We start from the raw sequence: 23,248 nt of genomic DNA, 5'->3' as shown, positions 1-23,248 counted from the left end.
TGTCGACTCCAGGGAGACCACAGCACAGGCCCCCCCGCAAGTGTTCTCTGCATTGGTCACAGTCTGCCAGGGGCAGGGACCGGTCAGGGCCGGCTCACGCTCTAGCCCGAACGGATGCTGCCTCTCCAGCCTCATCCTTTTCACCACGCCTCCGTCCTGGTCACCGGAGAGACTCAAGAAGCCAGGTCCTCCCTGCCCCAAAGCCCGGTCCTAGCCTGCTGTGTATGGCTAGCCCCGCCCCCACCACCCCAAGGCCCCAGGGCACCCCCACACCTTGTACAGCCCTCGGCAGTCCAGCAGGGCCGTCAGCTGGTGCAGGCTGGCCTCAGAAGAGTTCAGCAGGAGCTGGATCTCCAGCAGGTCTTTCTGCAGTGGGCGAGAGGGCAGCTGTGAGGCTGGAGGGACAGGAGGAGGGCTGGCAGAGAAGGCCCCCCCAGGGGGGCAGTCTATGCCTCCCGCTCAGAGCTGGCTCGGGCCTGGCCTCACCTGCGCCGTGGGGAAATGGGGCACAGCAAGCTGCAGCAGATGGCTGGTCTGAGTCTGCATGGCGGTCAGCGAGCGCTGGAAGACGGTCAGCACCTAGGCCAGGGAGGACAGCCACCCTGGGGTTCTTGAGAGCTCCCAGCTACTCAAGCGTGTGGGTCCCAGACTCTAGAGTCCCAGGCCCCACCCTCGACCTGCTTGGACCTCTGAAATGGTTCTTCCAGACCCAGGTGGGCAACAGCGTGGTGGGGCAGGGCCAGGAGGGTCAGGGGCAGAGGCCGAATTTCCCTTTCAGAAAACAGGGGCAGTCTGTGCATCGCCAGTAACCAGATCTCTTCACCAGCCGGGTTGAGAACGACGGTGCTTGGCTCAGAGATGGCGGCTCTATCACTCTCAGAACTCACCCGGCCTCTTCCAACTCGCCCATTCCAAGGTTCAGACCCACCCTGGGGCTCGGAGGGAGAAAGAAGGGCTAGATCTGCCAGTCTGAGGATGCTGGCCTAGAAAACCTGTGGGGCTGCTCTCCCCTGCACACACACACACATCACCCCACCCCCCCGGGTCCACACAGACTCAGGAACAGACGCCTGGCCTTAGTTGAGGCTGGTTGGTTGGGGTTGTTTCTCATAGCCCAGCAATGCATGACTAAGGTACCGGCATCCCTCCTTTCTCAGAGGTGGGCACCCTCGCTCCAGTTTTTAGCCTGGCCTCATCAGCTTTCCCAGCTTGGGCAAACACACCGATTCCCGGTCCTTTAGGCTTCCTCTGTACCGGAGCCTTGCACCTCGGGGGTGTGAACAGCGGTGCCAGGCAGCGGCGGGAAATGAAGGCGCATTCGGCCAACACCGAAGTGACCGTCCCATTTCAGGTACCTCCCCGGGGGAGGACACCCCAGCCGCCGCTGCTCTTCTCCCATCCCAGAATAGGAGCTCCACCTGCAGAGGTTCTGCCAGCAGCCAAATCCGCACCCACCCCACCCCACCCTGTGCTGCAGTGACTCGGTGGTTAAGCGCTCAGTGAGGCCCCACCAGCTGCTTCCTGACCCCTTCGAGAACACGGGAACACCTGTCCCACAGGGTCACCGTTAGAATCGACTCAGGGACACATGAGAATGGGGGTGTGCATGATGCCTAATCAAGCCCTGATCGGGAACCCGGGCCTAATGGCATCGCCCCTGTCAGAGAAGGCGGGAACACCCCAGCCACCTCTGGTTGGCCCTCACTGCCGGGATGGAGTGGGAGGCTGGAGGACTGTACCTGCTGGAAGGGGCTGCTTGGGCCTTGGCTGCAGTACAGGTAGTAGCGGGTCACCTCTGCAGGGAAAAGTCAGAGGTGTCAGGCACTGGCTCTCATGTGACCTGGCCGCCCAGCCAGGTTTCCCTAAGAAGCGCATTTCCAGGAAGCAGACAGCGGTCCAGCTGGCCTTGGCGCCCAGGGCCGGGGGTGGGCTGGGCCCCAGGAGCGGCCGGGGCAGCAGGAAGGAGGGCTCCTCACCTGTGCTGATGTGGCCCTGTGTGAGGTTCAGGATGAAGCTGTCAGGAGCAACGCAGAAGTCGCTGGTGCCCTGAGCCGGGGAGAGACGGGGATAAGGAAGGGGTAGGCACCAGTGCCCACCAGGGGCAGGAAGGAACCCAGCTTTGGGATCGCTTTCCTAACTTTGTTGTCGTGGTTACCTTATAACATTACAGGCTGTGACCCTTGAGGTCAATCATTGGAGAAACCACCCACCACCTGGTGCTGTGCTGGAGCAAGATGGCTCTCCACCCCGCAGAGAGTGACAGTCTCCAACACCCACAGGGCCAGTTCCCCTGTGAGGCCACATCGACTGGATGGGAGTTGAATTTTTGGGGGGGCTAGTGGGGGGGGTTCTTAACTTGGTCACCTTGGCCAAGTGATGTATTTTCCCCCAGTGCCTCTGTTTCCCCCTCTGTAACCAGAGCTCTAAAAGCCATCCTGTACTGAGTTACAAAAACATCAACTCATACTCTACCCCAGGAAGGGGGCCCGTCCCCTCTCCCAGGGGACACAGTCCCCCTGCTGGGAGCCGGTTATATTTTCTTCGCCAAGTGTACGTCCCCCGAGCTGTGGGCTCTGGGGGCTGATTGAGGAGCCTCCCTCAGCCACTCCATCAGATAATCGAATCCTAAGGGCTCGTCTTCGGAACAAGTCCTGCTCGTGTCAGCTTTCGGGGTTCAGAGAACACGGGTCCCCGCTGGGTGAGGGAGCTTGTCACCCTGAGCAGGTTCTGGCTGGGTGACCGCTAAGGGTCTCTGAAGATGTCCTCCGGTCACATGCGGTGACACAGACTAGGTTGGACCCGAGCCCGTGGGGCGTGTTTATCAACAAATGGACTTAGAGAGAAGACAGCCAGGTGGTGACAGGGGGCACAGATATGCAGAGATGGCACCTTCCCGAGCCAGGGACTCCAAGGGAATGTCCCCGGAGAGCAGGGGGACAGCAAGTGGCAGGTTTTCCCTCCGAAGGCAACCAGCATGGCTGACACCCTGACTGTGGCTCCCCGGCCTTCAGAACCACGGGGGAGTGGGCTGGTCCTCACGGGGTCCTGGTGCCCCGGGAGAGGGAGACACCTTCCCTTTTGGACTCCACCTCATCCCACTTTCTCTTTGCCCTGAAGGGAGCCCACGTTCCCTCCTTCTAGAACTTTCCAGCAATGCCGTGGACCTGCCCCGTGTGCCTTCTGTCTCTCATCTCCCCTCCTGACCCCAAGCACAGCTGAAGTCACAGAGGCCTGGGGGGCAGGGGACAACTCAGAATGCCACTCCCCTGAACTGCTTGCTACTCAGCCCGCTCCCTCTGATCTGGTGTCCTTCTGAGTGACTGGGAGGGGAGGGGCCACAGCTCCAGGCTACACAAAAGCTCCCCACACTGATGGCTGTCAGCAGCCTCAGGGGCCCATCAAAGGCCCATTCAGCTGTTCCGCATGGGGCCTGACTGAACAAGCAGGAGCCGTGCCCCTCCCGCCGCCACACACCCCATTGGGAGGGTCAGTGGCCCTGGTATCTGGAACAGTGGAGCCTGGTGCAGGAGAAGCCCCTCCACCCACCCACCCCCGGGATGCCTGGGAGGGACTGCCCCCCCCCCGCCTGGGTGGCCCATCATGGCCAGCCTGTGCGATCAGGCCTGGGTGGCCAGGGTGCAGGCGGGGCTGGGGCGCCCGAGCTGTGCTTGCTCCTTTGTGTTCACAATGGTCAGCGAGGAGGGCTGTCAGGGCGGCAGCTGTGTCCGCAGCTGTGCCCAGAGCCCCCGCCAGCTGTAGCTCGGGCTCCCTCCTCACCCCAGGATACACACAGGCTGCGTTTCAGCAGGACCTCAGCCCTGCTGCCTGGTCTTCTCTTCTTGGTGTCTGGGGTCAGCCTCTTCTCCAACCTCCCCGTCCCCACCCACACCAGCCGGAATCACGTATTTCCTGACGCTAGGTGTTAAGCACTGTTGGTAGAGTGGTTATGCTTTGAGCTGCGACCCACGTGGTGGGAAAAGACTGGCCTTTCCACTTCATCGACAGTTCCCGTCTGGGAAACCGACTCCAGGAGAGTGGGGGTACAGCCCCCCTGGTGAGTTGGTTGCCCTTGAATGAGCTAGCGCCTCCCCACAATCCACCCCTGACCGCCTTCGGGTACCCTCCAGGAACCCCCACCGCGTCCCTGCCTAGTCTTTCCTTTCTACGGAGCCGGGAGGCCTTTCAAATGTTTTGTACACCCAGGTACCGGGCAGTGATGAGCCGGAGTTGAATGAGTCACGGGGCAGAACGGCCCCTGTGAGTTTCTGAGACTGTCACTCTGCTGGAATAGAAGATCTCATCTCTCTCCCAAGGAGCAGCTGGTAGTTTCGAACTGTGGACCCTGCGGTCAGCAGCCCAGTGTGTAACTGCTGTGCCAGCGGGGCTTCCTGGCGTGGCCGGAAGGCTCAGGGAAGACCAACCTTGCCCCGTCAGGAGCCCTGACTCTCTCTGTTGTATATGAAATGCCCGGTCAGCCACTGGCCGGGGAGTGCTTTGGCTGTGAGCTTGGGAGAGGAGACAGGTTCAAAGCCCCCTCGGGTTTGGGACATGGAGGAAGAGGGGATTATGAGGATGGTGGGGTCCTTCAACCAGAGGCTCAGATGGGACCCACCCCCACCAGACTTGGTGAGTTCTCAGACCCAGAATTACTGTGACCAGACACTCAGAGCTGTGACCAGCCCTCAGGAACCTCATCTGGACTCTGTAGCCTTGGCGCACCACGCCCCCTCCCTGGGCCAGGTTCTCCCTACGCCAGAGGACCACACCTTCTCCCTGGACCAGGGCACCCAAGCACCTTCACTTCAGAGGTTCTAGGCCAGAGACTGGAAGGATATTGTGAGTACCATGGACTACGAAAACAGACAAACGGAACCGAACTCACAGTCATAGAGTGGATGCCAACTCACAGTGACCCTATAGGACACGGCCTACAGGACACGGTAGAACTGCCCCTGTGCGTTCCCGCGACTGTTTACGGGAGTAGAAAGCCCTGTCTTTCTCCCGAGAAGCAGCTGGTGGTTTCCAACTGTGGCCCATGAGGATCTCAGCCCAACTCGCAACCACTGCGCGGCCAGGGCTCCTCATGGACAGCCAACAGAACAAAAAGATCTGTCCTGGAAGCAGTGCAGCCAGACGTGCCTTAGAGGCAAGGGTGGCGAGCCGTTGTCTCCCGTACTTTGGACATGTTGCCAGGAGAGGCCAGACTGTGGAGAAGAGCACCATGCTTGGTGAAGCCGAGGGGCAGCAAAACAGAGGAAGGGCCTCAAGGAGATGGACGGACTCGGCGGCTGCAGCCACGGGCTCGGGCAATAGGACAGTTGTAAGGACGGCCCAGGCCGGGGCAGCGTTTCGTTCTGTTGTTGGATCGGACTTGACGGCACCTCACAACAACAAGCTGGGGGCCAAGGCTGGCTGGGGGCCCTGCCCCGGGGAGCTGGACTGCAGGACAAAAGACCAAGCCTGGCCTTTTGTCTCTGGTTTCTGAAACTAGAGTAATGGAGTTGGGAGTGCAGATTCCGAACTGGGCGCTCTGATGGGTCTTTCGGAAGTTGGCAGGTGGCCCTCCAACGTGTGTAAATGCATGGGGGGGGGGCAGACCGTCACCTTGGTGATGACCCTCAGAGAGGGAAGGGTGGGAGGAAGCCTCAGCTCCGGCCTTCCCTGGGTTTTATTGCTCGTGTGTATTCTAGCTCATAGAGACCCCACCTGGCAGAGCAGAGCGGAGCAGCCCCGCATGGCTTCCTAGTGTGGCCCAGCAGTGAATCACCTGGCCGCCAACTGCAAGATCCGCAGTTGGAAACCACCGGCCTCTCTGAGGTAGAGAGAGGAGGCTCTGTACTCCTGTAGAACGTTACAGTATCCGAAACCCACAGGGCCAGCTCTGCCCTGCCCCAGAGGGTTGAGAGTCATCAGAATTGACTCGATGGCTGTGAGTTTGGCTTTGTTCTGTGGGTTCCGCACCCGGCTGCTAACTGCGGAGTCGGAAGCTCGAAACCGGCGCCACGCCTCGGGAGAGCAAGAGGCTCTCTCCTCCGTAAAGAGCGAGGGACGCAGAAACCCTGCTCTCGGGGTTGCTGTGAGTCGGGACTGACCGATGGCAGGCAGGGAGCTCAGGCTCCGGCAGAAGTGAACGTGCTGCTCCCGGCGCGGTCACACGGAGTGACCACCGGTCCCGTTTCTAACGGCCTCCTGGCGACTTTGAAAGTGGGGACACCACCCCTTGCGGGAGGTCCTGGGTGACCACCGCCCTCGGAAGCCCCAGCCCCACTCACCACGGCGGCGGCGGTGTCGGCGGCCAGGGAGGCCCAGCTGAGGAGCAGGGTCAGCAGCGCACAGCACAGCAATCTAGGAGACAGAGCAGCTGAGCAGCGGGCGCTCGGCAGAGGCTGGCGAGCAGGCGCCAGTCTGTGGGCTGCCACCCCGTGGGCCTCACATGCTGGGAGGGCTTGAAGGCCAGAGTGCCCTTGCCCCAGCCCAATGCTGCCCTCCTGGGACCCAGACTCCTGCAGGGTTCTGGAGGCAGCCTTGGCCTTCACCCCTATGGTCAATCATGCCACCAGCTAGGGGCCCCAGGAGTCCCACGAGTGAGGCGTCCATTCCAGGGCTCCAGGGACACTCAAAAGAGAGGAGGATGAGGAGGGGGCAGAGGTAAGACAGCTCCCCAGCTCCTCCCTGGGCATTGAGGGCTGGTCAGGAGGTGGGGGGGTGCCTGTGTTTTACTCCCACCCTGTCCAAGGCTACTCACATGGCTAGCAGGCACCTGGAGCGCTTGGCCAGCCCCAGGCAGGCGATGAGGCAGATGGCCACGTCCAGGATGAAGAGCAGGAGGTAGGACAGCCACCTGGGTGAGGGGCCAGCCATCAGGGGGTGCGGGGCAGCACATCCCACATGCCACTCACAGACCCGGAGAACAGCCCCCCACCCCCGCCCCAGGCACTCTGACCCGTCCCAACAACACAGCCCAAGCCAGCAACTCAGCAGGCCAGGGCCTGGGCACGGTCTCTGCCCCCACCCCCAGCCTGAAAGATCTTCTGGGGCCCTGCCCAGCCCTGGACCAGGGAGCTCCAGGCTGTGCCCACGTCAGAAGCAGCCAGTTGGATTTCACACAAAGACTCCGGTTCCAGATCTCTGTGGCCGGCCTGAGGGCCAGCAGGGCAGCTCGGGTCGCCCAGGTGTGCTCTGTGTAACTTGGGCACACACTTGGATTCAGCAGCGGTGACGGTTCTGCAGGCCCAGGTCTCCCTTCAACGCTTCCTACGTGAGCCCTTTGCTTCTATATCCCCGACCACAGCTTGTCCATCTTTGCCTCCTAATACTCTAGCCCCACTTCTTCCATGATGGATCGGTTTGTCCTGCTAGCGCTTCGGCAGCACCACAACGCACACGCCCTGGCTCCTCTGTGGCCTTCCTTAGTTCAGGGTCCCATTTTCCCCGCACACGGATGTAGAATCCAGCGGCAAGGGGTCAGTTAGCTCTGGGCTTGTAGCTGGAAGAAAGGCCTGGCCGGCCGCCTGCTTCCGCAAAGTGAGAGTCACGCAGACCCTCGGTGGTGGAGTGCGTCTCTGTCCACACGGCCCCTGTGAACTACAGCTGATGAGCACTCTACAGTGAGCCCCTTCGGAGAGGCCTGTCCACCAGCCAAGGGCTGCCCAGGGCTGCTGGAAGGAGAGCTCCCCTAGAAGGACACAGGCTGTCCGGACTTGGCCTTCGGGTCTCCCAAACCATTGCCAGGTATGCCGATTCTGACTCACGGGGACCCTGCTGGCAACAGAAGGACACGCCGCCGGTCCCAGGCCAGGCTCACAATCGCTGCCCTTGGGAGCCCATTGTTGCACCCCCTGTGTCCCTCCACCTCCCGGAGGATCTTCCTCTCTGCCACTGACCATGAGGTCTCCCACCATGGGGGGTGGGTCCCTCCTCTTCGGCTTCTCCAAGCCCAGGCTGAAGAATGAGGGTGGACTTTGCTCCTGGGGCCGCCTGGCACCCCAGCCTGACTAGCTGCTCCCTGGTGGGCCGGTCTGAGGGGCCACACGCTGGACAGCGCAGGGTGCAGGGCGAGACAGGAACTTCCCCCGCCACAAAGGAGGGAAGTCTTTTGATTACATTGCTCTTGGTGCAGGAGCCAAGTCAGTCCTCTGGCCTGTCCACTTCACGGGGACTTCTGCCTCCACAGAGGGGGTGAGGAAGTGTTATTCTGGAGGGGGAGGGGGGCAGAGTTGGAGGGAGTAGGAGCACGGTGAGGGGCCACCCCCCAGCAGCACAGACTTTACAAATTAAGATTTCAGGCCCAAAGAAGGGGTCTGACCCAAGCCCTCACCCTCAGCACAGTATGGAGTCGCCCCCTCCCAAGCTATGAACTGCTTGGGGTCCCAGGAAAGTTGTGGAGGGGGGCTGTGGGGTCAGAGCCGGCTGTGAGACCACCTAGGAGTTTTCTTAGGGCCCGAGCTGGCGCTGTCCCAATGGGAAGATCCCATTCCACAGACGGGAACATTGAGCCCCTCCCAGCCTTGCAGGCGTCTCAGGACGGCTCTGCCTGCAGGTCCACAGTGGCTCCGGGCTCCTCGCCAGAGCTCTGTGGCTTCAGGTCTCCCCCGGGAAGCCTTACTCCCTCTCTCCCCCACAGAAAACCCAGCCAGGGTCTCCCTGATTCACCCCGCTCAGTGCACTCCTCTGCACCCACCCCTCTGGGAGCAGCAGTTCCTGGAATCAGCTCTGCCGGTCGGGGGAGAGCTCGCATGACAGCTGCATGATTACTTAACTGAGAACTTGACTCCAGAGCTGCCCGCCTTCCCCTCCGTCCCTGTACAAGCCTTGCCCCTCCCTCCCCCACTGCAAATCTTTCGAAGGTAACTGTCTCCTGCCTTCTAGCCACTCCAGCTCAGCCAGAGTTTGCTGAGACACTGTCCGGAAAGCAGCGATAGGAGGCTGCCCCGAGACCCAGCGAGGATCCAGGGCACCCCGATAAAGCCAGGCACGCCATGGTTTGGTCTCCACTGAGTGCACGTCAAAGGTCCCCCATGGAGGGCTTTCAGAGGCTGCACGGCTCTCCCTCTGGGAGCCTTCCTAAGGTGGGGCAGCCTGGATTTGAACCGCCGACCTTGCAGTTAGTCCAAAGCGTGCAGGATACCAGCCTGGTGATGAGGGTCAGAGACTGAGAATGGCGGCCTGTGGCCCGCAGGCTTGCTCCACACCGGGAAGCTTGCTTTGTGTGTAAGAAATGCAGGTCCACACAGCGGGGTGTGGGAGCCGTAGGGACCCTCCCCCACCCCTGGAAACAGCTGTGTGTACGTTTTCCCATCGCTGCCCCGTTCAATGAGCTCTGCTTCCACTTAGCAGCTACATCCAGTCTTCAGCATCCACCGGCCAACAGCAAGGAGAGGGAGAGAGGGGAAGCGAGGGGGATAAGGAGAGATGGAGACAGAGACAGGGAGAGGGAGAGACAGAGGTGGGGGAGAAGGGGAGATAGAGGAGAGGGAGAAACACACAGGCAGAGGGGAGGAGGGTGTGACCCTCCTGAGTCGGGAAGGTGTCTGGCCAGAGTCCCGCAGTGGTCCCTGGGGTGGGGCCTGATAAACCGGCGGCCAGAAATGCAGAGTGCATTGTGCAACACTGCCGATAAAGGTCCAGGGCCTGACCACAGCTCCACGAACCACGTGTTTGCCCAACGCTGCGGGAGGGACCCCGGTGCACCCAAGGGCACCAGCCAAAGGCCCGGCTGCAGTCCGCACTGAGTCCCTTCCCCTGGCCCCACAGCACCTTGACCATCCAGGTGTCCAAGGACCCTGAAGCAGAGTGTGCTACAAGTGGGTGGGGCGGTGACCTACGCCCTAGAATGGACCTGGTGCATGATGGCAGCCTTGGGGACAGTTCTGTCCTGTCCTGTCTAGTTGGAGCTGCCTCGATGGCCACAGGCATAGGGGATTCTAAGTCCACTTCAGGTTCTAGGGCCACCAGGTTGGTGATTCGAACCTACTTGGAGGGGCCTCGGAAGACAGGCCTGGCAATCTGCCCCCAAAGGCCACAGTCACACGGTGGGGGAAGCCGCATGCCCCTTGCTCTCACGTCACCTGTAGTGCTCCACGTAACTGGTCTGGTCGGCCACCTCGGTCAGCACGGCGGTGACGTTGCTCCACTCGGGCAGCCCCGCGAGCTGGGCCATGATGGTGCCGGCCATCTGCTGCAGGAACCTCAGCACCTGGATGTAGTCGCCGCGCGCCGCCAGCATCTCGCCGAGCCTCGCCAGGTGCTGCTCCAGCTCCAACTTCATCTTCTGGGTGGTTCCGGCAACCTGGGAGTGGGGGGGGCAGGGTAGAGAATGGGTCCTTGTGACCCTCTGCATAGGAGGGGGTGAGGGGGCGGGGTCCTTACAGAGGCAGCCTCTGGCCTGGCCCCGACTCCCCAGTTCTGGGGTCGCACTTTAAAGAGACCTAGATGGCTAAACAAGAATGCGGGGAGCCTTGGACGCCACGCCACCGTGGGTGTCTTCCCAGATCTCTGCCAGCAAGCCAAGGCGCCTCCCATGACTTTTGTGACCGCACCCCTGCACCCCCAAACTCAGTGCCATGGACTCGATGTTGACTCTTAGTGACCCCACAGGACAGGGTGGAACTTCCCCAGTGGGTTTTGGAGACTGGAACCTCTCTATGGGGGCAGACAGCCTCATCTTTCTCCCTTGGGACGACTGGTGGTTTTGAACAGCTGACCCTGTGGTTGGTTAGCAGCCCAACCTGTAACCCACCAGGCTCTGACAGATGTGTCGCAACATGAGGAAAAGGTGTGGGACACTGGAAGAACGACCAACAGGTGACACGGGGACGTGCAGTGACAGTCGTCAGACTTGCTCCGGGAAGGGAGACAGCCATCGGCCTTCAATTTTTTTTTTAAGGCTGCATTTTCTGCAAAGTGCGATGATACAATAATGCTCATCCCTGTCTAGACTTTTTTCCTTGCAAGTTTCCTTTGCCGCTGCTGTTGGTTGGGGTCACGGGGTCGTCGGCTCCGCCCACAACAACCCTCGGCACAACAGAACCAACACGGGCCGGTCCTACAACGTTCTCGCAATGGTTCCTCTGCCTGAGCCCGTGGTTGCTGCCCCGGTGTCCATCCATCTCCTGGAGGGCCTTCCTCTTTGTCGCTGCCCGTCCGCTTCACCAAGCACGATGGCCTTCTGCAGGGACCGCTCTCTCCTGGCCATCAGGTGTAAGGACCTCAGATGAATCTCAGTACGCTTGCCTCGAAGGAGCCCTCTGGCTGTATTTCTTCCAGGACAGATTTGTTTACAGCTCCAGGAAGTAACTCGCTTAGACTTTGGAGTTCCTCTGCTGCTGCCTCGTATCTCCCTACGTGTCGTCCAGAAGGAGCCCTGGTGGCTCGCGTAATGAGCTGTTAACCACAAGGTCAATGGTTCAAACCCACCAGCCGGTCTGCAGGAGAACGAGGAGGGTTTCTACTGTAGTGAAGCGCTACTCTGGTCTCTAGGGTCACCATGAGTCACGGTGGACTCCACAGCAGTGGGGGTTTCCTTGGATCCAGAAGGAAAAGGCTGCTCTGTATAGCTGGCAGGGGCTCCGGCGGTTCTGAGGAACCACACAGGAAGCTGACGTCACTGGCAGGCCCTGGGGCCTCTGAAGGTCTGGGTAGCAGACAGCAGGCGGAAGTCAAGGCCGCCTCTGGACTCTCCTGTTTCCTCCACCCCCCGGGTAGCCATCCTTGTCCAGGTGGCCCAACAATTTCCTGCACCTTGGCTGGGCTTTAAGGGCTCGGAGCCTAGTGGATTCTGAAAAAAAAACAAAAAAACAACCAAAACAAACGCCTGTCTGTTTAAAGGGAGGGAGGGGTGGGACATGCCCTTAGCTGTTTGGCACACTAGCAGGACCTGGCACTGTGGGCTTCTGGGAGAGGTGGCATGCAGGTGGAGCATGGACTTGCCAAGGCTTAGAGCCAACCCCCGACCTCAGCCACTGTCAGCTCACGACAACCTCGGCTGTGTCCCTGTCGAGTGCAGAGCAGGGCTCCTGGAGCAGTTACATCATTTCATGTCAACTTGGAGATGGATACAAGTGCAGGGATGCCCTCAGGACCAGGGGTGAGAGTGGCGATACAGGGAGGGTGGAGGGAAGATGGGGCAGAAAGGGGGAACTGGTACATATCACTCCCTCCCTGGGGACGGACAATAGAAAAGTGGGTGAAGGGAGATGCTGGACAGTGTAAGATGTGAAAAAATGATAATAATTGATAAATTATCAAGGGTTCGTGAGGGAGTGGGGCAGGGAAAAATGAGAAGCTGATACCAAGGGCTCAAGCAGAAAGCAAATGTTTTGAGAATGATGATGGCAACAAATGTACAAATGTGCTCGGCACAATGGATGGATGGATTGTGATAAGAGTTGTAGGAGCACCCGATAAAATGATTAAAAAAACAACAACACCAGAGTGCAAGGATGGTGTTCAAGCTGTCAGTCACATCAGCCTGATGGTGCTTCCTCATGGGCATGGCCTCATAAGGAGGGTCCTGGGAACCTCCCCACTCTCTGTCCACCTCTGCCTTCCTACTGGCCATTGAGACCTGCCAGAGCCACCGCCATTGGATCCACGTGACTTTGCACCCACCAGCCTGTGATCTTCCTGCACTCTGCATCATTGTATGTGGTGTGCAAGTCTGACGAGGGACTGATGGGCTAGTACTGGACTTGTGGACTTGAGTTGGATGCTTACCTGGTGTAGAAAGCTTCTTGCTACAAAGCTCTTTCTTACACATACACGAGTGTCACTGGATTTGTTTTCCCAGTCAATTAGTGCTGAAGCAGCTCCACAGGGGTTTCAGCGGCTGTTTGTTCAGAAGCACACAGCCAGGGCTTCCTTCCAAGACACCCCTGGGTGGACCTGAGCCACCCACCTTGTAGTCAGCAGCTGAGCACACAGACTGTTTGCACACACACCCCGAGAGCCCTGGGCTCCCTGCTACAAAGTGCCTTCACGCCACCTAGCCCCAAGGTTCCTGCAGGGCCTGGGACACCGCCCAGAAACCCCAGGCTCGTCCTGAGCCTTCACAGGGTCAGCCTGTTGGCCTTGGACAGGGAAAGAAGGCCTTTGTTCTGAACCTCCACGCTGAACCAGGGCACACAACTGGGGGACGTGTGTGCGTGCATGTGTGCAAGCTAATCCTCATTCCACAGCTTCCAGTTTGGGAAAACCACACCAACCCCACTGCCACTGAGTCACCTCTGACTCACCGTGACCCTATAGGACAGGGTGGACCTGCCCCTGTGGATTTCTGAGGTCGTAATGCTTTATGGGAGTAAGGAGAGGGATGGTTACAAAGCCACAGTGACAGCTCAGCACCAAGGCCACCAACCAACGCACCTGGTGACATTCTCGTGCTTTGCTGGGCGAGGGGGATTTCACAGGGACTTGGCGGCCTCTGCCATCTGCCTTGCACTCGGACTTCCTGATTCCGGCAGGGAGAATGACTCTTTGTTTTGTTTCTCAGTGTCAGGGGCTGGCCTCTTCCTGCCTGTGCCTGGTTCTCAGAGCCATGGGCCTTACCGAGTCTGGGCAAGAGGCAGGGGTGGGGCGGGGGAAAGGAGCGCTGCTTCGTGTGGGGGATGGAGGTCGGTAGAAGCAAAGCCAATCACTAATTGAGCCCACTCTGACTGGTGGTGACCTGGAGGGCAGCGGTGAACTGCCCCACCTCTGGGTGTCCAACGCTGTCATCTTTACACAAGATTGCTGGGTCTCTCCTCTGCAGAACAAGCCTCTCAGGAGCCGAGAGCTTCACCGCTGTGCCACCAGGCCTCCTCTGGTCATTGAGTATCATCCCAGGCATCTCTCCTGCTCCATTTAAGATGACGATGTGCCCACGTGCTTCATGACCGGCGGCACCATGCCGACTTGATAGCGTTGTGCGCACACAAATCAAGTCACGAGTGATACAGTGTGATGCCTGCATCCGAGGGAGGGCCTGGTGGCGTAGTGGGTGAAGCTGCTACCCGTGAGGTCAGCAGTTTGAAACCACCAGTCGCTCCATGGGAGAAAGACGAGGCTTTCTGTTCCTACAACTCTTTCCAGTTTTGGAGACCCACGGGGGCGGTTCTGCCCTGTCCTGTACAGTGAGAATGAGGAAGATGGCAGTGGATCGGACTGGGGGTCAGTGAGCCATGAGGGTCCAGGGGCTCCAGTGCCCGGTTGCTAGCTGAGGGGGGAGTAGTTGCACCCCCATCCATCGTGGCTCAAAGAGGTGGGAGTCGAGTCGGCTTCCGGACAGATGGGGAACCCCGGAGGGGCAGTGCTACTCTGCCCCCTAGGCCACCAGGAGTCCATCTGATGGCAGTGAGTGATGTCTGCAGCCTAGAGGAGGGGCACATCGTAACATCTGGCTGCTGACCTCGGAAGAGAGGCCTGGCGAGCTACAGGAAAACCAGCCATTGGAAATCAGTGGAGCATATATCCCTGGGGCACAGCCAGCCCCCTGGGCAGAGACCCCTGGGGCATAGTCCCCCTGGGGTCACTGTGTGTGAGAACCAGCTGCCTGGTGGTGGATGGTGGCAAGGTGAAAGCAAAGAGCTTGGAAAAGGATGCTCAATCGCTGCCCCCAGACCCACGATCTTCTCCTCACCCAGCTCCACCTCTTACCCGGAACCAGAAAAAGCCAAGGCCCCACCACCCCACCCGGCCTCTTTCCTCCCGCCGTCCTCCCACCGGAAACACCACACAGTAACGAAATTCAGTCCAGAGCGGAACTGGGCTGCTCACAGCTCTTCCTCTCCCTCCACCCCCTCTTCCCCTCCACCTCAGGGGTCCCAGTGCACAGCCGGCCCTGCAAGGGGACATGCATCCTGAGCTGGGTCCCCTCCCCACCCCCCATACCCCTGGCCACCCACAGAGGCACAGGGATGAGGAAGGGGCCGGCCTCCTACCTGGGGCAGGGTTGGGGGAGATGGTGGAGGTGCTGTCCCAAGGGACCCCCAACCAGCAGTCCCTTGCAGCGCACCCCCAGGGAACCCAGAAGGATGGGGTGGGTGAGGCACTGGTGCAAAAGATGCACCCCCTACCCACCACCCCCATGCTGCCATCAGATGGATTCTGAGTCGAGCCCCACCACTGCAGGGCAGAGTGCAACTCTCCCTGTGAGTTTCCCAGACAGGATAGGAGCCCTGGTGACACACTGGTTAAAGCACCCGGCCGAGAAACAACAAGACCCTGGAAGGAGGAGGCAGCTTCTGGAAACCCCAGGCTGCAGTTCCACTCCTGTCCTACAGGGTCCGCCACCAAGCCAGCACCGACTTGCTGGCAACACTGGGTTGGTGTGGGCTTGTTTGATCCTTCTCCCGGGGAACTGCTGGTGAGTTCACACCTCTAGCCTCCTGGTTAGCAGCCCAGCATCCCCACCCCCCAGTTAGCACCCCCACCCTCCACCCCCCAGTTTCTTGGCAACATCAGAACCACCTGCAAACTTGCTACCCTGGCAGTCCCTTATCCCGCCCCCAGCCTGGCTGAATCAGCACCTGGAGTCGGGCCACTGAAGGGTGTGTCCAGGGCACCGTGGGGTCTGCTCAAGTCTGCGACCCACCAAGAGGCCGAGTCCCATGGGCAGGGTAGGGCAGGGCAGGCAGGCCAGGGGAGGAAGGCAGCGGGTTGCTGGGGACGGAGGGAATGTCGGATCTTGGACTCAGACCTGAAGCCTGTTAACGTCTCACCTTAGGACAGCGCCTTCCCCCTGGTGTCCTGTTTCTGCGTCCCCGCCGCCCTCAGGCCTGCAGTGGACGCAGTGAGAGTGGCTGAGAGGACCTGGCCACTACCAACTGCTCCCCCCTCCCTCCCCAGACCGAAATCCAGGGGCAGCTCAGACAGCCGAGACCCTGAACGGTAGGGCGTGCTAGGGGCTGGGTGAGTTATTGGGGGCCAGGCCCCCTTCCTTGGGTGGGTGGTGGGGGAGCTGAGTCCTGGGGCTCTGCCAGTCCTGTGTCCCCAGAGCCCCCGAAGGGTCCCCATGTGGCCCCATGGCCTGTCTGACCCACTGAGGCACAGCCCCGGTGAGGCAGGAAGGCATAGGTATGGAGCTGGTGGTCCACAAAAGGGGGGCTCGTGGAGGGAGCTGATCCCAGGTCTGAGCCGGCTTGACTACTGCCAAGAGCCATCTGGCCCGGACTCATGCCCCGTCTCATCCACACACCAATTAGGACAATTATTATAATGGCTCATTATGGTAATCACCCATTTGGGGCGCACTTTGTAGTTTATAAACTCTGGTCACCAACATTATATAGTGTCATTAATTCAGCTATGCTGGCTTCCCCTCAGAGTTGGGTGGGGTGGCAGAGGGTTGGGGCAGCTGAGCCTGGGTTTCTTGTGCTCACTGTACGTGACTGGTGCGGGTAAGCCAAGGGTGGGTCTTCAGAAGGGCATGGCCCATGCCTGTTGGGGTGCAGGGCCTGGAAACTCCCAGGCCTAGGGGTGGGTGGGTGGGTCCCACCTGAGAGTCTGCTCCTGTCTCCCTGCATAATTCCCATACAAGAGAGTGAGGCCTCTGCTCTATCATACTCCCCCTGCATGTCCCCCCACAAAGCTATGGAGGGTGTCTCTCTCTCAGCCCTTGGGGGTGGGGTACAAATGACAAGTGTCTGACCCCTAGCCTGGTGGGATCAGGGATTGAGCGCTGGGCCACTAACCACAGGACTGGTGGTTCAAGCCCATCAGCTGCTCCCTGGGAGAGAGATGAGGCTGCCTGGTCCGATGAAGATTGGCCGTCTCAGCATCCCTCTAGGAGAGCCAGGACTGACTCGATGGCCCTGAGCCTGGTTTGGTTTGGACTGGCTTAAAGGCCGGCAGCTTGTACCTGCCTCGCAGCGTCGTGGAAGAAAGAGCTGGCCACCCCTCCCCGGAAAGCACAGCTGAGAAAACCCACTCTGTCCTTCTCAGGGCCTCGGAACCGAGCCGGCAGTGGGTTTAACCGAGCTCCCTGCCATCGAGTCGATGCTGACTCACAGCAACCCGACACGACAGGGTCGAGCTGCCCCTTGGGGTTCTGAGACTGTCACCCTTCCTGGAAGTAGATAGCCCCATCTTTCTTTCTCCTGCAGAGTGGCAGCTGGTGGCTTGCAACTCCTGACCTAGCGGTTAGCTGCCCGCAGCATGACCACACCACTAAGGAACAAGAGTCACCCCTGAAACGGTCACAAGTGAGCTCGGGAAGGTCAGGCCTCTGGGGCTTCCCAGGCGGGGACTCCCCCCTCTGGGGTTGGTTCCTTCTCCAGGGTGCTGCCGGACAGGGAGGGGGGGAAGTGAGACCGATCCCAGGGTGCGGTCATCGCAGGTCCCTTCCCTCCACAGCCCAGGTATGGGGAGGGAACGGGGCAAACCCCAAACCAAACTCCCTGCCATCGCGTTGATGTCACCTCCTACCGACCCCATAGGAGAGGGCAGAACTGCCCCTGTGGCTTTCCAGGGCTGTGAGACTTTACAACAGTGGACAGGCTGGTCTATCTCCCGAGGAGCGGCTGGAGATTTTGAACACTGGACCTTGCAGGTGGCAGCCCAGTGGGAACCAGGGCACCCTCAGGGCTCTCTGGGGATGGGGCAGCTCACCCAATACACAAGGTAAGCCCGCGCTGGCTTTTGCCTGCTTTCTAGTTGGCCGTGAACCCCGGCACGTGCATTTCGACGCTGTTCGCCACAGAGCAGGAGGTTAGCACAAGTCAGCTTGTGCTTACCTCACTTCCTGGCTGCCCCACCCCCATCACCAGGTGCTGTTACGTGCTTTTACGTGTTTGCAAGGGAAGGCTCAGACCCTGCAGGAAGGCGCTGTGGGGTTGGGAGAGGGGTGGCTGCCAGCCAGATCTAGAAGCAGAATCTTTGTGAGGAAATAGTTCACTACAGAGAAGCAAGCAAGCACCAGTCAGGCTGTGCTTACCTTGCCTACTGTGAGGGCGATGCGAGGCTGGCGAGGAGGCCCACGGGGAGAGCTCCCTGTGGTCCAAGCCCTGGGACACTGTGCCTGTATGAGTCACCATGCCAGTCCCTGGTGCCTCCATCCCAGCTGCCCTGCCCTGGCCCAAGCCCCTGGGGCACCAGGCCTTGGTCACTGGGGAGGGCTGGGAGGGTGGCAGTGGGTCCCCAGGTGACACAGGAGACTGCCCTCTGCTTTGCCCCCAGGGAGGGCTCTGGGCGGCCAGGCGGGCCTGTGTCTTTAAGGCAGGATTAGAGTCTCAGAGCCGCTTAGGAGACCCCAGTGGGAGGCTGGTCTTCTGCCAGCACATGCCAGGGCCTGGGCAGCCTGACACCAGGGACCATGTGCTGGGTGGGACCTGGTCCAGGGAGGCCTTGGAGCAGTATTCACAGCCAAGAACCAGTATTCCCAGGTTGCTTGGGGCCATTTCTGCCCAAACTCCACCTCTAGGTGAGCCATGGATCATGGGGGACCAGACAACTAGCCCAAAGACCCCATAGTGTGGATGTTGAAAGAAGACAGGACCCCCACCCACACCCCCAACCTCACCTCCCCCTGCCCTGCTCTATCCCTCCCGGGGGTTCAGCCTCTTCTCTGGACCGTCCAGCACGGATGGACCTTCAGCAGGCAAAACGACCCCTGGAGCAAGAGCCCCGGTGGTGGAGTTTCAGGCTGGGCCCATGGACAAATGGCTGCTATCCTTGCTGCTTCGGACAACGACCCTCTCCCACCTCCACTGCTCTGTGTGTGTGTGTTGGGGGGGGCACTCCCACCCAGAGGGGCATCCTTCTGTCTGTGTATCTGTACCACACAGAGCCAGAGGGAACTGCCGAGGTGGGGACCTGGCTGGGCCCTTGTGGCCACGCTGACCTCCTGTGTTGTGACCAGGCCCCGCCCCTCGCTGCCCACGAGACTCACCAGGGAGTCGATCCCGGAGAAGGTGTGGTTGGCGCTGTCCAAGGAGTATATCAGCTGGTACACCCCGTCGTTGGTCTCGCTGTTTCCATAGAAGCCAACGCCCACCGCGGCGCTACAGGCAAGACCCCAAACAGAGGTTAGAGGTCACGAGGGAGGGGGATAGTCAGGGATGTTAGCTGAGGAAGGCCCTCCTGGGTGGGGGGCAGGGATGACGCTGGAGTTTTGGCAGATGGGGTCCTGGGGTGGGGTGGGGGTGATGGGGGAGGTGACACTGAGTCGCAGCACAGGAACCTGCAGGTCCAGGTGCACCGTGGGGACCAGCTGTCACCGTGGCTTTTGTCACCGTGACCTTTGTCACCGTGGCTTTTGTCACGGTGGAACCACTTCTCTGAACGGAGGTGACCCTGCGCACAAGAGAATGGGATGCTGCCCGGGGTCCTGCGCCACCTTCACCAGCCTGAAGCTGAGCCCACTGTTGTTGGAGCGTGGCAGCTCCAGCGGGTCTTCCTCGTCTTCTCTGCTGCCCTTCGTGACCAAGCCTGGCATCCTTCTCCAGGTTCTGGGAACGTGGCCCAGTAGGAGATGGCGTCTAAGTGTCCTTATTGGACTTAACAAGAACACACCACTGGCCCGGTGGCTTCAGAAGGAAGGAGATGGCAGACCTGGCCTGAGAGCTTCTGATGTGCTGGGTCTGGGGGGCCCCTGTGTTGCCGCTGGCTCCCAGCCGGTTATGATGCACAGATGGGCTTGGGAACCATCGCCGTCTGGTGAAACGACGGGCCTAGTGCCCTCTGGGTACCCGCTGAGTCCTCTGGGAATCGGGGCTCTCTGTCCTTTACCCTTCTGCCCTCCACCTGGGGGCACCCTGTTCTCAAGAGGGATTCCAGTTCCTGAGGGTACCGGGTTGCACCCCACCCTAAGTTGGGGGCAGCCCGGAATAAAACCACACCAACTGCCATGGGGTTGATGCCCATTCACAGGGACCCTAGAGGACAGGGCAGCATTGCCCCTGTGACTTCTGAGCCTCTAACTCTTGCTGGGAGCAAAATTGCCTCATCTGTCTCCTGAGGAACAGCTGGTGGTTTCGAACTGCTGACCTTTTGGTTAGCAACTCCATACATGACCCACCGTTCCCTCTCCTGAGCCCTTCTGGGTAAAGTCTCCATGCCCTTCCAACATCACCACCCGCCAACCTGGCTTCTACTTGGAGCACCAACGCCTACCCAGCTCCTGGCACAGAGGGGCTAATGAATTTACTCCCGATGCCCAACTCGATGGCCACTACGTGGCCTACGCACAGCCCTGGACAGCACCGCAGGAGCATCGGTGAAGCCAGTCTCTCCCCGAGCCACCGTGTGTGGGAACTTCCTGGCTCTCCCGGCTCAATCCCATCTGCTTGGCGTCATCCCAGAATCCCAGGCCGAACACACTGCTCCAAGTCTCCACGCAGCCGCTGATCTCACGTCATCTGACTCATGCCCCTTGGGACCCTCCGATGTTTACGAAACCGCCCCCTGGGTTTCCACGCAGCACATGACACATCGCAGGGAGGACAGAGAATACACACATCCCTCTGCTTCTGCGGTTCCTAGCTTTGAATGGGAGAGGAGCTGGGATGGGGTCCTCCGGAAGCCAGTTAGAGACCTGCCTCCGCCCAAACTCAGTGTCTCCGTGTCTACACCATAGCACCGGATCCCCACGGGCCCCTGAACCCACAGAACCAGTGTGGTCTGTGAAGGTGCATCTTATACCGCGGGCCCTGTGTTTCACATGCCCCAGGGTGTATGTATCTCAACACAAGATACACAGACACACGGCTGGGACAGACCCGACACAGACAGAGAGAGAGTAGACAAAGACTAGACATGACCTAGACACAGGCTAGCCTTACATGTAGGGCAGGTTTCGACTTAGCTGTAGGGTTTGGACTAGACACAGGCACTCACGACTCAGACTAAATACATGTAAAGGGTAGGGTATAGACAAAGACTAGATATCAAATAAATATGCCATAGGGTAGGCACGGACTAGATACAGACTGAATACATGAAGGCAGGCACAGAACGGACAGAGAGCAGGCTTAGAGGCGGGGTAGGACCTTGACCGAGACGGAGACTGGATGTGCATCTCAATATGCAGGTCAAACGCAGACACAGACTGGACAGGGAGCAGACTTGGAGCAGACACAGCTGGGACAGACTACATGCAGACCCAGGGCAGGCCCAGACGGGACAGAGACCCGGTCAGCACACGGAGGAGACACAGGCATCCACAGATGGAGACAGTTTGCCACCAGTTTTTTGGAACCAGCCAGGCTGGTCCAACTAGCTCTGAGTCCACTTTGTGCCAATCGTCACCATCCGTCCCCCAGGAAGGCTGTGAGGAACACTATCAAATACCAGCTAAAATGTTAACGTGCGCATGTCCACGATCCTCTCCATTGTATCACGTTATCCAACGACAGAACGGTTGCTATGACCTGCCAAGGACGTGTTGGCTCCTGGTGTTTAAAACTTCTCTAATTTTCTGTAGTGTCGCGTGCCCCGGTGTTTGCTGGGGACTCGACACAGAGCGGAGGGCTGCTTTTCCTGATGTCGAGATGAGGGGGCTCTGGGTTTCCCCGCCTTCCCCAGGCTCTAGGTTCCCAGCAACAAGAGTCCACCTAGGCAGTTCAGTGCAGCTCCCTCTCAGCCCTGGTGGTATAATGATTGGGTCAAGTGTTGGGCTGCTAACCTCGAGGTGGGCAGTTCAAATCCACTGGCTTCTCTGTGGGAGAAAGATGAGGCTTTCTGTTCCTTTCAGGGTCTAGTCTTGGAAACTCTCAGGGAGAGTTCTACTCTGTCCAATAAGTTTTCTGTGTGTTTCAATGGATGAAACAGTAGTGATCCATCCCCTTGCCCTCCCAACTTTCCTTCCCCCCTTCTGACTGCCCACCCTGCCAGTTAATCCCTCCCTTATAAGACAGAGCACTGCTGGCGAAGTGATTACAGGTTGGGCTGTTTGAAGCCACCAGTCTCTCCACAGGAGAAAGGCAGTTAACTTTCTCGGTCACTCCCGGACAGTTCTACCCTGTCCCACAGGGTCGCTGTGAGTCGGCATCAGCCCGGCGGCAGTGAGCGTGGTGGCACCGTGGGCTGTAGGCCGGACTGCTCACCTCCAGGCCTGCTGCGTCAGAACCCAGCAGGCTCTCTGAGGGAGGAAGACCAGGCCCCACGAAGAGTCAGGGTCTCAGAAACTCACAGGGGCAGCCCCACAAGGTTTCCATGAGTTGCAGCTTGGTTTTGGGGGGTGCTTTTAGGTGAAGGTACTGCAAGGCACATGGCAGGGGCACTCTGCCCCTCAGGGTAGGGCTGGCACCAATCGGGATGGATGGTGGATCTCCCACCCCAATCCCCTTAGAGCCAGCCCATTGGTGACCGGCCTGGATGACAGCGGGGGGGGGGGGGGGGCGCGTGAGGGGTGGGAGGGAAGGGGAAGAGGGCATTGTTACCGAACTGTTGAACACAGAGAATCAGAATCACATCCCCGCCAAGCTGGTACCTATGTGAGAGGTGGGGTCTCTATGGCAGAGACCTATGACCTCCAGGCCACTCAATCGGAGGGCATTTTACAACCCCCATCCGACCTGGCGGCTCCTGGCACAGATGGTCCCTAGGACCCACCTTCCTTCCTGTCCTGTCTCCTTTAGTACCTGGCTGCTGTGACATGATGCACTTGACCCCAAGGTCTCTTCTGTCCCCTGGACCCATGGCCTCCACTCGCTCTCGCCACGCTAAGACTTGGGGTTCCCAGCGGCAGTCCTGCATCCCCATTGGCCGAAAAGCATCTGAAACTCAACTTGGGACCTCCTCCCATCCAGATGCTTAAACCAGAAACTGGAGGATTGGGGATCGGCGGGGGGGGGGGGGTAGAGAACCCTCTACCAGCTCTTCCTACTTCCCTCCCCAGCCCTTTCCCTGCCCACTGCCCAGGCAGCTGGCGGCTCTGGCTCATTTCAGATTCTGCCCCAGGGACCGGTCAGGAGTTTCTCTCTGCTGGGAATTCCCAGCTTGGAATCATTTAAGCCCAGGACCCATGGGGGCTGAGACCCAGGCCTGCTCACGCACTCCAGGCTGCTTTACCCCTGCGATCTTGCCCCAGGCTCTTTCCTGCTCCTGCCCCGTGATCGCCATGCTCAGGCAGGGCGGGCGAGACAGCCCCATGCTCTGGGTGCGCAGGCACTTGGGGGGGAGGCTCTCTAGCTCTTGGGAGCCTCTCGGGGAAAGCCCGGTGGAGCCCCAACAAGGAGAGTGCTGCTGCTCCCGCAGCCGGACTGGGCGGGTGTGCGGGGCACCCTCTGCCCCAGTGCGTCGCCCGGGAGTCAGGACCCCCATCGGAAGCAAAGAA

At 59.8% G+C, this 23,248-nt stretch overlaps 1 protein-coding gene across 1 annotated transcript in view; it reads right to left on the bottom strand.

Moving 5' to 3' along the window:
* Positions 1-23,248, bottom strand: part of TTYH2 (tweety family member 2) — a 44,536-nt gene that overhangs the window by 9,785 nt on the left and 11,503 nt on the right. Inside the window, exons 3-10 of the mRNA XM_075562179.1 lie at positions 18,863-18,974; positions 10,068-10,288; positions 6,746-6,841; positions 6,273-6,345; positions 1,977-2,046; positions 1,740-1,795; positions 487-579; positions 274-366 (exon numbers count right to left, since the gene is read on the bottom strand). Of these exons, the coding sequence (XP_075418294.1) occupies positions 274-366; positions 487-579; positions 1,740-1,795; positions 1,977-2,046; positions 6,273-6,345; positions 6,746-6,841; positions 10,068-10,288; positions 18,863-18,974 (814 nt within the window). The remainder of the gene's footprint in view (positions 1-273; positions 367-486; positions 580-1,739; positions 1,796-1,976; positions 2,047-6,272; positions 6,346-6,745; positions 6,842-10,067; positions 10,289-18,862; positions 18,975-23,248) is intronic.

This window comes from Tenrec ecaudatus, chromosome 10 (assembly GCF_050624435.1).
Source record: "Tenrec ecaudatus isolate mTenEca1 chromosome 10, mTenEca1.hap1, whole genome shotgun sequence".
In the NCBI taxonomy this organism is placed as follows: domain Eukaryota; kingdom Metazoa; phylum Chordata; class Mammalia; order Afrosoricida; family Tenrecidae; genus Tenrec; species Tenrec ecaudatus.
Note: the sequence above shows the minus strand (reverse complement) of the source record. Positions and strands in the feature narration are given on the sequence as shown.